Here is a 14,458-nt window from a genome sequence, read left to right as displayed (position 1 = left end):
AATCAAAAGCTATTTACATCCTGTCTTCATGACCGGTCACTCTTAGGGAATCTGCAACGTTTACTTTACCGCGAGGCACTCGAGTAAGCTAAGCGCTGCCGCCTTGACCATGACGACGCTCAAGATATGTTTAAACTTAAAACCATAATTCTTTTGCTGTGACACTTGGCAAAGGCAAACATCATGCTAAGTGTCATAGAGCAGACTGTATTTTCAGGCTATTTTTTTTAGTCTCCAATCGCCGAGCTCACTCGGAAGATTTAACCATTGGCTCTCCCGGGTGTTTTGCAGGAAGTCAATACTCCAGATTTCCTAGAGTGTACGGCAGCATCAACTGGGGGATCGAGGCCGATCCCGGCGCCTAGCGTTCCTCCACTAGGTGGCTAAGCCGTAGTGCTGGACTTCCTACAACACGAGAGCTGAATCAGCATTCGGTTAAAACTCGTGTTTCCAATTACTGAGCACGAGCCTCAACCCAACGCTAAGGCAGGACTCGTGTCCACTATCAGCCCCACGTTGAATTTGAGTTGGTAATGTAGAAGGTCCATCACATAGGTGTTGGCACAGGCCCTAGTGGCTAGTGTTCGTTGAGTGCGCGCTGCTTGTGTAATACGCATTATCCCAACATATTGCGGGTTAGATCCGGTCGTCTCATGTCCAAAGCCCCGAACAACCGCACCTGACCACGCGAGTCACTTGGCCTGGTGTTAAATAGCTGTGGAAGCAATCTTTTCCCAGTAGCTTCATTCGATAAGGTGAGGGTGATCTCGTTCTTTCTGAATTGCCACCCGAAAAAAAGCCCTTTCAAGTACGTTGTCGTTAGCTGCCACGTGTAGCTGCATGACGTTGTAAATAAAAGTAGCGATACTAGCATCGGAACGAAAGTTAAATCACTGTGCTGGTAAATGATCTGATTTCTTACACAACCAGTACAAAATCAATAAGAATGACATATCTCCTTGCGGACATCTTAAGTTCTAGCATCGTGTTATTTCATTGTTTATCACGCCTACATACCACTCCTGGTGTCAGTCGGTCTTGACAGTATGTTTGACAGTCCAAATCTTGTCACCATATCTGGAACTATTGTATAGATTTTTGAGGAAACACTTCTCTCCGCCACATACCCAACCTCCAATACGGCTCTATCCTTATTATACACACCTCCATAACAAATACGGTCGTGAATTAGTAATGGCAATCGATCTTTCATGGGTTCCACTGGTGTACAGGGCATTCGGTGACTTCTGGCCGCCACTACAGGGTACACAAATCATTTCCGTTGTCCTATATTTACCTTAATTCTGATTGGCTGCGCGATGACTCCTTCTTTAGTAGCGGGAAATTGCCAATACATGAACTTTACGCTGTAGAAATTCCCAATGTAGTGCTTTGGGGTGCCCGATACATACCGTCAAATACAGAAGTTCCTAAGAAACGTTTATTATTATTATTATTCCGTAACAAGGGACGCCGCCGATCTTGAGATATTGCAGGACGGCGGCATTTGGCTGAAGGTTCCATGAATTCCGGGTTTCTTGGTGAACAAATTCTTCCTCCAGACGTTCCATTCCCTTAGAGAAACCGACATAGAAAAAAATATATAGGTCGCGGTTGTTTCCGTTGCGTGGTGGCTCTAGATTCAAAGCCATGGCCGCAATTGATAATCATCCTCGTCATCACTCTTGTTTGTGGCTAGCTTCCCGGACAGTAAAGATTCGCTCGTTTGGCAGGATTGGTGGACGAGTGGGCTAGCACACACTAACTAGGAGCACGTGGAGAGAAAGCTCGCGCTGCAGAATTAAGAGATCCTTAAAGCCCCTTAATGTTTTAATAGTTGCGCAAGGTGTGCCGACGCAAGGGGCACGTGCTACGTGCAGCCCTTGGGAAGATCATGGCGGCACACGCAGCACTGAGCTAGACTTCAGACCCCATGTTCTTCCCAGAAGTGGCACTCGGAATGGCGCCACTTTTCCCGGCCTTTTCGATCTGGATGAGAATCGTACCGCTTTGCGGTCTTGTATCACTACTGCGTGATGTGCGTTAAAGACCCCAGGTTAGAAGTCGTACTGCACTGGATAAATTCTAATCAATAGTGGGCAACAATGTGTCCATGTTCTGGCAGACTAAGCTCCTGCTCTATAAACAACTAATGACTTTTTTTTTCTTTTGCGCTTGTTTGCACGATTTATGGGCGTTGCTTCTCACCACAATATCTTACTTTTCAAGATAGTGGCTGGCTAAAATATAAGTGTTCATTTCTAAAAAAGCGGGAAAGATGAAGAATGAGCGCACACGTGATTGTTTCCAGAGGGAATATGTCCTGTCATATTAATAAAAAATAGACGTGGTCTTTCAATAACGCCCTTCAATACAGTTCCTGGTAAAAAATGCAGTTTTCGTTTAGGTCAGCGTCGCTTGTCTTTCGCAGATTTTCAGTAATAGCTTTCACAAAATTTCCTAGACGACGATCCTCGGCAGTCGTCCTTCATGAGCCCTGAAGAGTAAAAACTTAAAGGGAAACTGAAGCGGTTCTGTATTTGAGAAAAAACACTTCAATGCCCTTCATTCTAGCTCCAGGATCAGGAATATCGAGATTACTTTTAAATTTGGTGCACGGAGGCTTCAGAAATTAATTTTTAAAGTACCGCCGAAGCCCCTCCTCCCCGGGGCGTGACGTCACACTAGGAGTTTTCGGAATCTCTGCTCTCGCGCATCTTCATCGCCTGTCAAAGCTATGCACGCGCACTCTTGCTATTTTCAAAAAAGGTCAGAAAGGGACGTCACGACAGCCGTGAGTGCGGAAAAATATACCTGGCAAAGCTTGCCATTGCACGCGCTACCCACACGAGCGACACGCGCTTGGCGGTCTAAAGATCCTAGTATGACGTCACGACTGGTGGGAGGTTTTTTGCGGTTTCTCGCTTTTAGTTGCATCTTCAGGGAAAACGAATGTGATATTCAAATTCACGGGATAAAAATGCGTCAGAATTCACCTCTAACTCGTTTTTTTCAAGAAGTGTTTCAGCTTCTCTTTAAGTTTCACATGGTATGAGTAGTATATTCTGCTCGATAGGTTTTGCGTCATATATAACTTCTAATTTTGCCAGCAAAATAACCTGGGGCCAGGAAGCTCAGTATAGCCTTGTCTAATGTTGCTTTCTGTTTATTGTGGCAGGGAACCACCAGTGGGTTTCCGGCGCCGCCTTGGCCCTGGTCGTAGCCCTGGCACCCCTGTGGGCCCTGTTGGCACACCGGAACCCCTACACTCGGGAGGTGCTCTCTCAGGGCTGGGTGCCCATCCTCCTGGCGATCGTCATTTCCAGGTATGTACGCACCCCGCTTCTCTTTCAGCATATTCGCATTATGTTGTAGGAATGAAAACAAGGAAACATCTTTCTCTGCGATTCTTCTAATGGTTCCGGCAGTAGCGAAAAACTCGTAGATTTAGAGAAGAGGCTGGACACGGGGGTCAAAACCCCTCGCTTCTACACGGGAGATAAGGGGAGAGCGCAGTTTCAGGAATGCTGACATCTGTGTTACCACCTGTCTTCGCAGTTCAAAGATGTGGTAATAGGTATCTAATGAGCCGTATATTTTTTTTTACTATGGACAATGAGCAAGCCGGATACAGATGTTGCAATTTCGCCTGCTATTTCTCGGTTGCGACGGAGTGCATCGCAGTTTACATCCTGCTTATTTTGCAGTACAAGCTACGTTGCCACTGATATATAGCATTCAAAAATGCGCTTTGTGAATCGGGCAGTAGAGCGTATGCCGCACCAAAATATTCAATGCCCCAGTTTCTTGATTGTTATATAACACAGAACTTGAACTAGCAGTGGGAGACAGGACTGAGCACCACTCAATATATCTCGAATATAATCTTTTTTAAGTTTTATCATTCATAGCTTTTAGAAAAACACAGAAATTTAAAAACATATTGTTTTTAAAGGGCATAAATTGGGCACGAATTTTTAAATTCATTTTCCACGAAGTAAAAAGTATATTTTAATATTTACGCCGTTAGACATAATTTATGTGGAGGACAGAGCCCGCCCTAGGCTCCGCCCATTACTACTGAATTGGCTTTGCTGCAGAGGCGTAGGCTTTCCATTTTCCCGGAGGGGGCAGGCTAAGAAGCCTGCCCCCTCCTTTTCGCCAGAACTGGAGATTGAAGCTAACGACAGCACGCTGGGATTCCATTTCCCATGCATTTTGTCAATAAACGAAGCGTCGGCGTTATTTTGTTTACCTGCCACTACTAGAGGCTCGTTACATGGCACGTAAACAGCGTGTCGGTAAGGATCATGGCCCTGGCCGGGGGCGGGGGGCAGAACCCCCTCCGCCCCCTGGATCTCACCAGGGGAAGCACGAGCCCTAATGCCGCCCCCCCCCCCCCCCCCCCCCCCGAAGTCTACGCCTATGCTTGGCTGCTCAACCGAAGGTGCTCGGAAGCCTAGCGTCTCCCTTTCCCGACATTCGGTGCGTCTAGTCCGTCATCTGACAATACTGCCCTGCGTCCATACACGCAGCAGCCTCCGGCATCGTCTGCTATTCCATCACTGTCTATCGTCGTCTGCAATGTCCAGATGCGTAATTGAAATCTGCGCGTCGGCGTCCGTTTTCGGCTTCGTCCGATATTCCGCCCTCGTGTGAAAACTTCTCCAATGCTCAGAAAATGCGATCATGAAAGCGGCGTTCGAGCGTTGCATCATGCACGAGCCGCGTTCCAATAAAAGCGTCTGCTAGCGTCTGTCGATGTGCAAGGTGGTGAGCGTCACGACGCACATTTAGAACGTCACCTAAAATTATTTTCTTCGGCAGGCCAGGTGCAGCGCAAAACTTAAAAGCTACTTGCCTTCCAAAGCGAAATGATGGAAACAAACCTGGATGCACCTGATGTGAACCGAACGTCCTATTGCCTTTAGCCAAATGGCTCGCAATGCTTTCCTGGCAGGTATCTTCTCGACATTGAAGCCAAAGTCGCAAGCACGACGGTTGCACACTCCGAGAGGAGCGGGGCCGCTTTTAAGAGAATCAACATCTTCATTCAGTATCAACACGCAAAGACTAACAAATCAAGGCAGATCAAGCAAAATAGAGTTGACGTGGGACGCTAGGATTAGGCCAGTCCCACTACGAGAACAAGCAGTCGCACAGCGGTTCCGAAGGCGCGCGCTTGCAACAATTGTTTGTTGCGAACTACGTCGGTTGAGGAGATCTTCGAAACACCTTAGAGAACACAAAACGACTTGCACTTATAAAAATAGAGGAACTCGACAAGCTGCTCTCGTTGAGTACTCCGCAGGCGCGGGCGGCCATGTTTGTTATCGTTTCACACCAATGCGGAAAAGACGATCTTGGGATACTTTTGAAGATATTAATGACTCTATTTATAATATTTGTTTCTCAAATATAAAAATATTGTCGATACAAAAACTATTACGGCACTGAGAAACGATTTTACAAGGAACAATACACGCGTCAATCATCCCTACAATCAGTGAGAGCCAAGAAATGGAACGCAGTTATCTACGTTCCTAGGAGGGGCCTAGGGCAGGCTGCCTCCACCTAAATTGCTACTAACCGCGTAAATATAGCTAAAAATCTTTTTTGCGTGTGAATAAATTTTTAGAAGAAATTATATATCCCATTTATGCCCTTCAAGAAAAATTAATTTCCCTTTTTCCTGAATGCAGTCAGTATGTCGTGGGGCAAACTGAATTTTTCACTGCGTCGTTTTAACTTATGCGTTTCTTGGTATGCGTTTCTTTTGCGGCCCTTGGCAGTTACACCTTCTTGCAGAGAGTAACGGTTCAAATGTTTAGATACTTATACTTGCGTTAGTAATGGCAGTACATGAGAAGTTACACTTTTACGTTAGATTCGCAAGCTGCTTGGCTCGCGGGGGAGATTAACAATGATCGGGAGACGTATAATGTTGTGAATGCCAGATGACTTAGGTCGCGGCTGACTTTACTTAAACCGCTTAGGACACAAACGAAAGACTTGCCATTATTATAATGCAATTCGATGCGAAGATGCAAGCGAGCCGGACAAGAATGACGAAAAATAATTTTCGTTATTTTTATTTTCATCATTCGTGTCCAGCTCGCTCGCACCCTTTGCATTTAATTACATCATAATCATAACCTTAAAATTAGCGCTTTCACCCTTGTTGGTCTTAGACTGGTGGTAGCTGATAAAACCTGTTTGCTCTACTGACGTCAAACCCCTGGTTAGCTCAGTTGGTAAAGCGCTACACTGGAAATGGAGAAGTCCCCGGACCAGGTGGGCGGGTTTTTTTCGGTCGCGCACCAGTCACCTCGCTGTGTTTGGAGATTTGTGTTTGTCCTGTTTCCTTCTTGTTCTCCTTCTCCAGGGATTATTTTCGTCGAGGCATACTATGTCGTTTGTTCTATTACAATGAATGTTTAATGTAAATATAAATTCCGACCCCGTCAGCGATTTACTTCTCGTAGTCACTACAAAATATTACCAAAGCCTTGACCTGCTCAGCAGCGCGACTGATTGGTAATTTAGAAGCCAATCGGATGTCACAATGAACCAACCTGCGCATTCATCGCGATTGTGAAGCGGGTTGTTTGACTTCTCCTTCGAGGTAGCACGCCGTGTCAGAACGAAACCGGTGGAACTACGACAGAGATGATTAATGCTGACATCCAGAGCCACATGGCTTGCACGTGACGTCAACGCACCGTGATTCACCGTGCTGATATCGCCCCTCCCCCCACCCCCTGTGCCAAAAAAAGAAAAAGTTCGATTGTGCGAACTGCGTGCAGCTGAAGGTACCCGCTCAACAGCAAGGCCGCCACTATGGTCGCTAAAGTGACGCCAAAACGAGTCATGGACACGAAAGAGAAGGGCTATGAGTACCTATCGAGGATGGTATTATCAGCAGTCAGAGGAGCCCGATTGTCTCACCTTGGTTATACATATTAAAACGTGTAAGACAAGCATTCAGTTTTCTGCGACACATCAAGGAAACGCGTGGCACACAGAGTCTTAGAACCTTACGAAAAAGTAAGTTCCTCATAAATAACAACCAGGGTAAGAGTCAGACGCCAAATTTGTTTATTCAGCCATTAGATACGCGCGTTAGCACGACATCAGATGCGCCGCTTTTTCAATGCCCAGGAGTTGCCATGTTGTACTGCAGTCAAGATGGAAGACAAAATAGAGGACGCTGCCAACTTTTGACGTAACTCAGCCAGGCAGGCTGACCTCGCATGTAGACATCGCACCAACAGTAGTCGTGCGCTACTAAGCCACCCGTCATGATAATCCTTATCATGGCTATGTGAACCCGGCAAAAGGCAGCACGCTCCACCCCCCTCGATAACAAAAACAAAAACTTAAAGAAAAAAACTCTGTCACGCTTTCGATCAAAACTATTTGAGGTTTCTGAAACAAACAAAAAAACAATATCTGAGGATACCTAAGCACTTGTGAGTTGTGAATGCGAAAGCATGAATGTCGAATCGAACGCCTCTGAGTGCTCCTTCGAGTTTTGCGGTGCAATTATTGAGGCGCTGCCATGTTTTCGGCGTCGAGAGGAGCACCCGCACTCTCCGATACGCCCCGAATTTCCAGTGAAAAAGGTACTCCGAGAAACCCCGAATTTTTACTGAAAAATAAACTCTGAAAAACACTTTCTGAACTTCTCGAATAATAAGCTCCGAAAACACGACAAACAAAAGAAACCTTCTAAACTGCTTGAGCTAAAACGAAAAAAAAAAATGTATACAATGCTTTAATGCTTCAGTAGGATTGTATTTTTCTTCTTTTTCTCTTTTTCTTTTTGTTTAGTTCATAAGATTTTCCCTTCTACGTCCATGGCAATCTGAATGGAAGTTACCCGATAATAATAAGCTTCATGCCATCAAGCCAGAACTTGGTGCATGGGAAACCTCCTATACTAAAAATCGTTTCCACGAAGTACTCCTGTGCCGCTTGAGAATTGGCCACTCGTTCATTACTAATCAATAACTGCTTATAGGTGAGGAACCGCCATTATGCAAGCACTGTGGAGAAACATTATCTTTTCTGCATGTTCTCTTTTTTTGCCGTGGCCTTCTACAACAATACAAGACCTTTTCCCCCTAGTTTTTCAAGTACAACATCCCCTTTTCACGTTGTCTTGGTTCTAGGGGAGCCGCCTCTCATATCATTTGAACGTCTTTTAGCTTTTTTCAACATTACAGCTATATTACACAAACTATAGCCAAGTTCTAGTCTAGTGTTAGTGTACTTTTACCAATGCATTTTTAGCTCACCTAGTTTGGCGCAGTATGGCCGTCGGAGCTCTTGCGCCATAAAACCCACAAACAACGAACAAACAAAGAACATTTTTGTTTATTTTGTATGACATTAGTCAGTTTTGAAGGTTTTTTGTCTAAACCGAAAGGAGGTTGAGTTTTGTAGGGTTTTTTTTTTATTTGTTTTGGGATGTGTCTAAGGGCTGCGCGCGACCTTGAAAATAGGTGATTCGGTACTTCTGGGGCGGTTGTGGTTCTGTATAACAGAAGGGTGGTTCAGTGAAGCCATCAGCTGCATTAGAGACGTTGCCTGTCCCTGTTACTTTTCCTTCCTCTTTTAGACATTCATCCTTCTTCTGCCCCAGTCTTCGTTTAATGTCATTATGGCAGACGATAATCCCCGGCTGTCTACTTCTGCCGGCCCTTCACACTTCACCCTTAACCACCAACAGACAGCCAACAATCGAGCGTCTTGGCACGTAGTACCGTACTGCGCGGATGGAAATATAGCATGAACGACGCCGCTTGCAGACGCCAGCGAAACGGAGTCTTGCGCTTCAAGTAAAGCTGACACGGACTGCATTTGCGCCATCTTGTATTCACATGTCTGCCCAGTTTTTCTAGACTTCCACAACACATTCTGTGTTACCACTGACTTTGCTAAGCTGCTACGGCAAAGGGGTGATTTTTTTTTTCACCTCTGCAGTGTAAGCTTAGAGCGTTCTTCAGGTAAACTTCCTACCGCTTTCCTAGTGCGCGGGTGCTCATCCGGCTACCGCTTTCCTAGTGCGCGGGTGCTCATCCGGGAGAATGCCTACGGGGACATTCCTCCAATGGTCTTTGAACGATCCGAGAGTATTCCACCCTCGTACCTTTAAAGCTGTAAATTTTAATAAAAACGGAGAGATGCAGGCGAGATGGTGAAATTTCGACATCCTGAACACCGAAGTTTGAACTAAAAGTTGACAACACTCACAGGTATCAATGGTGTGTGTTATTCTTTTTTTCTCACTAAACTTGGGTGTTCAAGATTCTGAAAGATTCTAGACCGTGCTTCTGTGTGTACAAAGGTTAAAGAAAATTATACAGGCGTGATCATGCTGACAAAGACTGGTAGGCACAGGATGCGTGATAGACCTTCCCCTAATCGATGTCGTCTGCGGGGTCCCTGGTATAAGCTGGACCTGCTACTTCCGCCATTTCTTACGTTCTGGATAAGCTCGCCGCTCTTCCACCACAATGAACGAAAAGAGAGGCGATCGATAGCATCGCCTCGCTACAAAGCAAGTGTGTCATAGATTCTCTCCAATTTCTTCCAATCGCTGTGAGATGGTGCAGCATGACGTGTCGAAACACTTCCAAGGCAGCGAAGCGCGCGACCGTGACTGGGCGCACGTTTTTCGAAAGGCCCACGAAAGGGTCTACACGTCGAGAGCAAATGCCGTCCCTCAATAGCTTTGTCAAAAAACTTGGCTCACAATCATTTCAACTCCTGCCCGGGTGACTCGAATCTTTTCATATAATTCCTCGTTGCATAACGCTCTCGGTTTCGGTTCTTCGTTACAGCGAAACGTTACATCCAAAACGTTACATATCACTGTAAAAATTATTTGAGAAAATGCATTTTGTTTCAAAAACCATTACAATACCTCTCCAAATTTATTCGCGAATTTCCTCATAAAGCCGTACAAAAACGTTCAGTTCGTCCTCGCAGCTCTCGCATCCGTCGGGAAAAATAGCTCAAACGAGTGAAGTATTTAGATTCTAAGTGTGTGCCATTTCTGATTCGTATGTTTGACATTAAAATAAACCGTAGCTCCATTGTCTCGCATTTCGTGCAGCGGTGGAGGTTATATCCTTGAGTATGCCAGCGAGAAGTTCACGGGCCTGGCAGCATACCAGCCAGTCATCAACGGTAAGTGACACTTTCATCAGAATACTCCCAGCAAGAAAGGGAGTATCACGGGTCTGGTCGTGACTTATGTGACTTCCCAGCGACCATGTTAAGCCTGACTAGCAAGTTGGTCCGCTCCTCGTGCAGACGGTGCAGTGGCGTGGAATTTCGGGGCGCACAGCCAATACCGCAGTGGCGTGGAATTTCGGGACGCAATTGCCGGGTCGCGCTCAGAGAGCGCCGACCCGGCAATTGCGTCTGAGAACTACGCAGAGTGTCCTTCGACGCACCGAATGGATACTAAGCCCGGCCGAAAGCTAACGCAGCACTCGCGTACAGTATGTGTGTGCACTGGATCTCATTGCGAGGACGTCTAAATGCTAGTGGGCTTTGATTAGACGGCGTTATTGGCAGAACTCTCGCGTCGTCTGCTAGTCGTAGCTGTGGCTGCCTCGTTTTTGTACGACTTTCGGCGACACACCAGTTCCTCATAACCGCAACTCAGCCTTCGAAAAAAATAAAAGAAAACGCTACAAAGTGTACGTACATAAAATTGAAAGAATAAAACACGGAGGACAAGCACAGGACAACCACTTCCTTTCAAAAAAGTGGTTCTCCTGTGCTTGTCCTCCGTGCTTGTCCTCCGTGCTTGTCCTCCGTGCTTGTCCTCCGTGCTTGTCCTCCGTGCTTGTCCTCCGTGCTTGTCCTCCGTGCTTTATTTTTTTTTTCAATTTTATGTATTCATGTTCAACCCGCTCGCCTTCACCAGTCCTAGAGTGTACGTAGTTTTCATCGAGAAACATGTACCAGAGGCGCTAAAGCGAACGCGGAACTCGTGGCCGAGATCTTGATTGCCAGCCGCTGAACGGAATGCGGAGCGCAAGTTCGTCTGCTTTGCCTGCATCTTTTGCAGGAGTTGTGGTGACGGCACAACGCCAAGCTCTGATTGGTTCTGAATGAAGAATACAGGCTAGACCTCAAGGCAGCTTTCTTTGAGGTCTACCCAATCTCGTTCAATCGGAGCCAATCAGAGTTCCGCGTTGTTCTCACAACTCCTGCACAAAAAGCAGACGACTTGCTCTCCGCATGGCGTCTGCTGGGATGAAGCATCATCGCAAACGTGATCGCTCCCTCTGGTCTTCTCGCGCATTTTTTGTCATGTGCGGAAAGTTTTTTTTTTTTTTTTTTTTTTTTTTTTTACCTCCTCTCTTATGCGCGAAGGCGCTGGTTTTTGTCTACAGGCTCACCAACGTGAGCGTCCGACGTCATGCCGCGACCGTTGCGCTGCTGTCGGCGCGTGTGCAGACGCTTCACTTGTCGCAATCCAACTTTTGCGCACGCGCAGTGCCCACACTTGGAAACGCCAGCGTGTTTGGAAACACCGTGTTGCTCTATAGAAGTTTGCCAAGTAACGCCGGTGGCGTCGGCTCTTGCTACGACATACCCAGCGGGTTTCCGGCAACGAAAGAATTAGCGTGGCTGCTTCGTTCGAAGGAACTGCATTAATTACGACACGCACATTTGTTTTTTTTTTTACCCGAAAGTATACAAAAATAATACGAGATTTATAATTTAATTGTGGATTCGATTCTCGAAAAACCCCTAAGTGTTAAGGTCAAGTTCAGTCTGTAAAAAATCGGAATTCCCACTATGCGAGTATTTCGTTGTTTTCTGTGCTATATTCGTATACCAAAGCAGCAGAACGCAAGAACGACTGCAAAACTGAATCCATTACTGGCTGGCCGATTGAAAGAAAAAACAAAAAAGAGTGGCATAGCGTGTTTGCAGCTTGACTGTGTTTGTCTCGGAGCTCTTGTTCCAGCGCTGTCGACGCTCGCTGCTGCGCAGGCGTGGCCGGGAACCTGGTGTCGGTGCAGGCGAGTCGCATCTCCACCTACCTGCACCTGAGCGCCCAGAAAGGGAGCCTGCCTGAAGGAGAAGCCCGCTGCGTGGGGCCTTGGGCGGTCTTCTTTGGACCCTGTGAGTAGTCTTTTTGACGAACAAAGGAGGAGGGTGATAGGAAGCTGGGGAAGAAGTGACATACCGGTTCTAACTCAGACATGGGTTTCACAAAAGGATGACACAGGCACTAAGAAGTCTCAAACGCAGCCGAAGTTTATTGGACAGAAGAGAACATTAAAGGGATACCCTTAACAAAAAACAGAAAGGGTGACACGCAAAATTCTTTTCACAAGCATACGTCTACGTACAAGCACAAGAGAAAAAAACGTTCCCGAAACTTGCAACTTACTTTTCAGGTAGTAAATCGTAAGGTTCCGGAACGTTTTCTTTTTTGTGGACTGTTTGTGAAAAGGGGTATACTTGTGCCAGGAGTATTTTCGCATCGCCCCTTTGTCTTTTGTTAAAGGGTTACTGACACCCCCCAAAATATATATATATATTCTTTTTATTTTTTGCCAGGCGATGTGTTATAGTGTCAGAAGAGTACCGAATCAATGTTTTGCTACAGCGTCACGCATATTTTAACAAAATGAAAAAAAAAAAAAAAACTGAACTGCTTGGAACCGACACCACAGGTGGACTTGGGAGGAAGAAGAAATATAGAGGAGGAGAGAGTTTTCGGAAGTCACGTGGCTGTGCAATTCTTTTATTTTTTACCAACGTGTTCCCAGCATTTTAGAAGACACAAAAATGGGTATCATATGCATTTTCTGTTTTTAATATTGAGTGCCTGCCTGCAATAACCCACGACTTTGATTACACTGGGGGATTGTGTCTAAACCATAGGAACGGCACTTGAACACGAAGAAGAAAGTGAGCGCGACTCAAGCCGACCAGTTCTCGATCGGCACTTTCCGGGCAGATAGAAAAAGAATTTCGAGCCGCGAATTGTGTTCTGGGTAGTTGGGCTCTCATTTGTCATGTTCAAGTTAAAACCTTCGCGAGCATAAATACCCTCCCAGTGTCCCTTACGGGTGCCGATTTAAGGGCCTCTTCTTTCCCATAAGCTTCACCTGTGTCCGAGATTTTTGTGTGTTTGTGTTGTCTTGTCGAAAAAGCCCAGCCTCTGGTAACGACACTCTGGTTTGTTTACTCCTTTATTTGAATGCTTCCATCGCCTTGAGAGGCAATGGTCGAGGTGTACCACCTCATTCCTATTCTGTGTCCATTACAACTTCTTTCTTCACGCAAAACTGCCTTTGTAGGCTGAAATTCGGTGTACCCCTTAAAATTTCATACTTAATATTACCAAATTGGTGTTTATTAAAATAAGTACAGTAAAAACTAATACATATTCAAAAAGACAGACTATGCTGAAGAAGCTAACATAACAAATGCAGTTCCCCACGTGTCAAATAAGGTTTTTTTATTGGCACAATGAAGTCACATTCGCTTTTTTTATTGGGTGGTCAGTGCGATGATGCATTGCTTAGTGCTATTGTAAATCAAAATTTTGTTGATAACGATTTCTAGCATCGTGCTCTTCCTTTTACCTTGCCCATGTTATTTTGATGTTTTTGGTTTTTATTCAATCATGAGCGAACTGTATACCCAATCACTTTAAATTGGCAAAGCCTTACTTTCCCTCTGCGTATGAAATTCACTTAATTCCGTCGAGATTTACTCACTGCTCAATGAATCTGCAGCTCTTTGAACCGCGCAATATGAATAGCAGCGTTACATCGAAGTATTATATTCAGCGATGTACTACATTTTTGTCGAGTTGTTGAGTTGGCGCAATAGCGTTTTGTCACTGCACTGTTTCAGTAAGGTACTTTTTTGTAGAGGTGCTCTTCCGTCGCTCTGCACCTCTGCCGCTCTGCACCTCTGCCGCTCTGCACCTCTGCCGCTCTGCACCTCTGCCGCTCTGCACCTCTGCCGCTCTGCTCCTTTGTCGTCATGTTGTTTTCACGTATTTAGTTACATAATGTTATATAATAACAAAAAGCTTTATTTCCCCTTTCAATACATAAATGCGGAAAGCAAGGGGAAGAAGCTGACAAAAAAGAGAGGCCTCATAAATATATTCATTCTATTCCGTCCCACTTTAGTTCATTTCGTAAATCCCACTATATAATAGAAATAAGGTCACTGTTCTTGTTTTTATCAAGGCGTTGAATACTGTAGGGAGTGTGAGCTTGACTGATTGCATAAAATAATTATGACAAAGTGTCAGTGTCCAAGGAAAATATTTTCTCATCAACCGTTTGGTCACGTGTTCAGTTGTCATGGGATGCCATGTATTATACTGGTTTGGCACGTCCTATTTGCAGCATGCCATTGTGTCCACCCTTAGCGCGATATATAGCCTATGTCGATT

At 45.5% G+C, this 14,458-nt stretch overlaps 1 protein-coding gene across 1 annotated transcript in view; it reads left to right on the top strand.

The window, feature by feature from the left end:
* Nucleotides 1-14,458, top strand: part of LOC8042851 (solute carrier family 41 member 1) — a 32,655-nt gene that overhangs the window by 16,509 nt on the left and 1,688 nt on the right. Inside the window, exons 7-9 of the mRNA XM_002415824.5 lie at nucleotides 3,179-3,326; nucleotides 10,124-10,197; nucleotides 12,025-12,156. Of these exons, the coding sequence (XP_002415869.3) occupies nucleotides 3,179-3,326; nucleotides 10,124-10,197; nucleotides 12,025-12,156 (354 nt within the window). The remainder of the gene's footprint in view (nucleotides 1-3,178; nucleotides 3,327-10,123; nucleotides 10,198-12,024; nucleotides 12,157-14,458) is intronic.

This window comes from Ixodes scapularis, unplaced genomic scaffold (assembly GCF_016920785.2).
Source record: "Ixodes scapularis isolate PalLabHiFi unplaced genomic scaffold, ASM1692078v2 PGA_scaffold2__306_contigs__length_199485367, whole genome shotgun sequence".
Classification (NCBI taxonomy): Eukaryota; Metazoa; Arthropoda; class Arachnida; order Ixodida; family Ixodidae; genus Ixodes; species Ixodes scapularis.
Note: the sequence above shows the minus strand (reverse complement) of the source record. Positions and strands in the feature narration are given on the sequence as shown.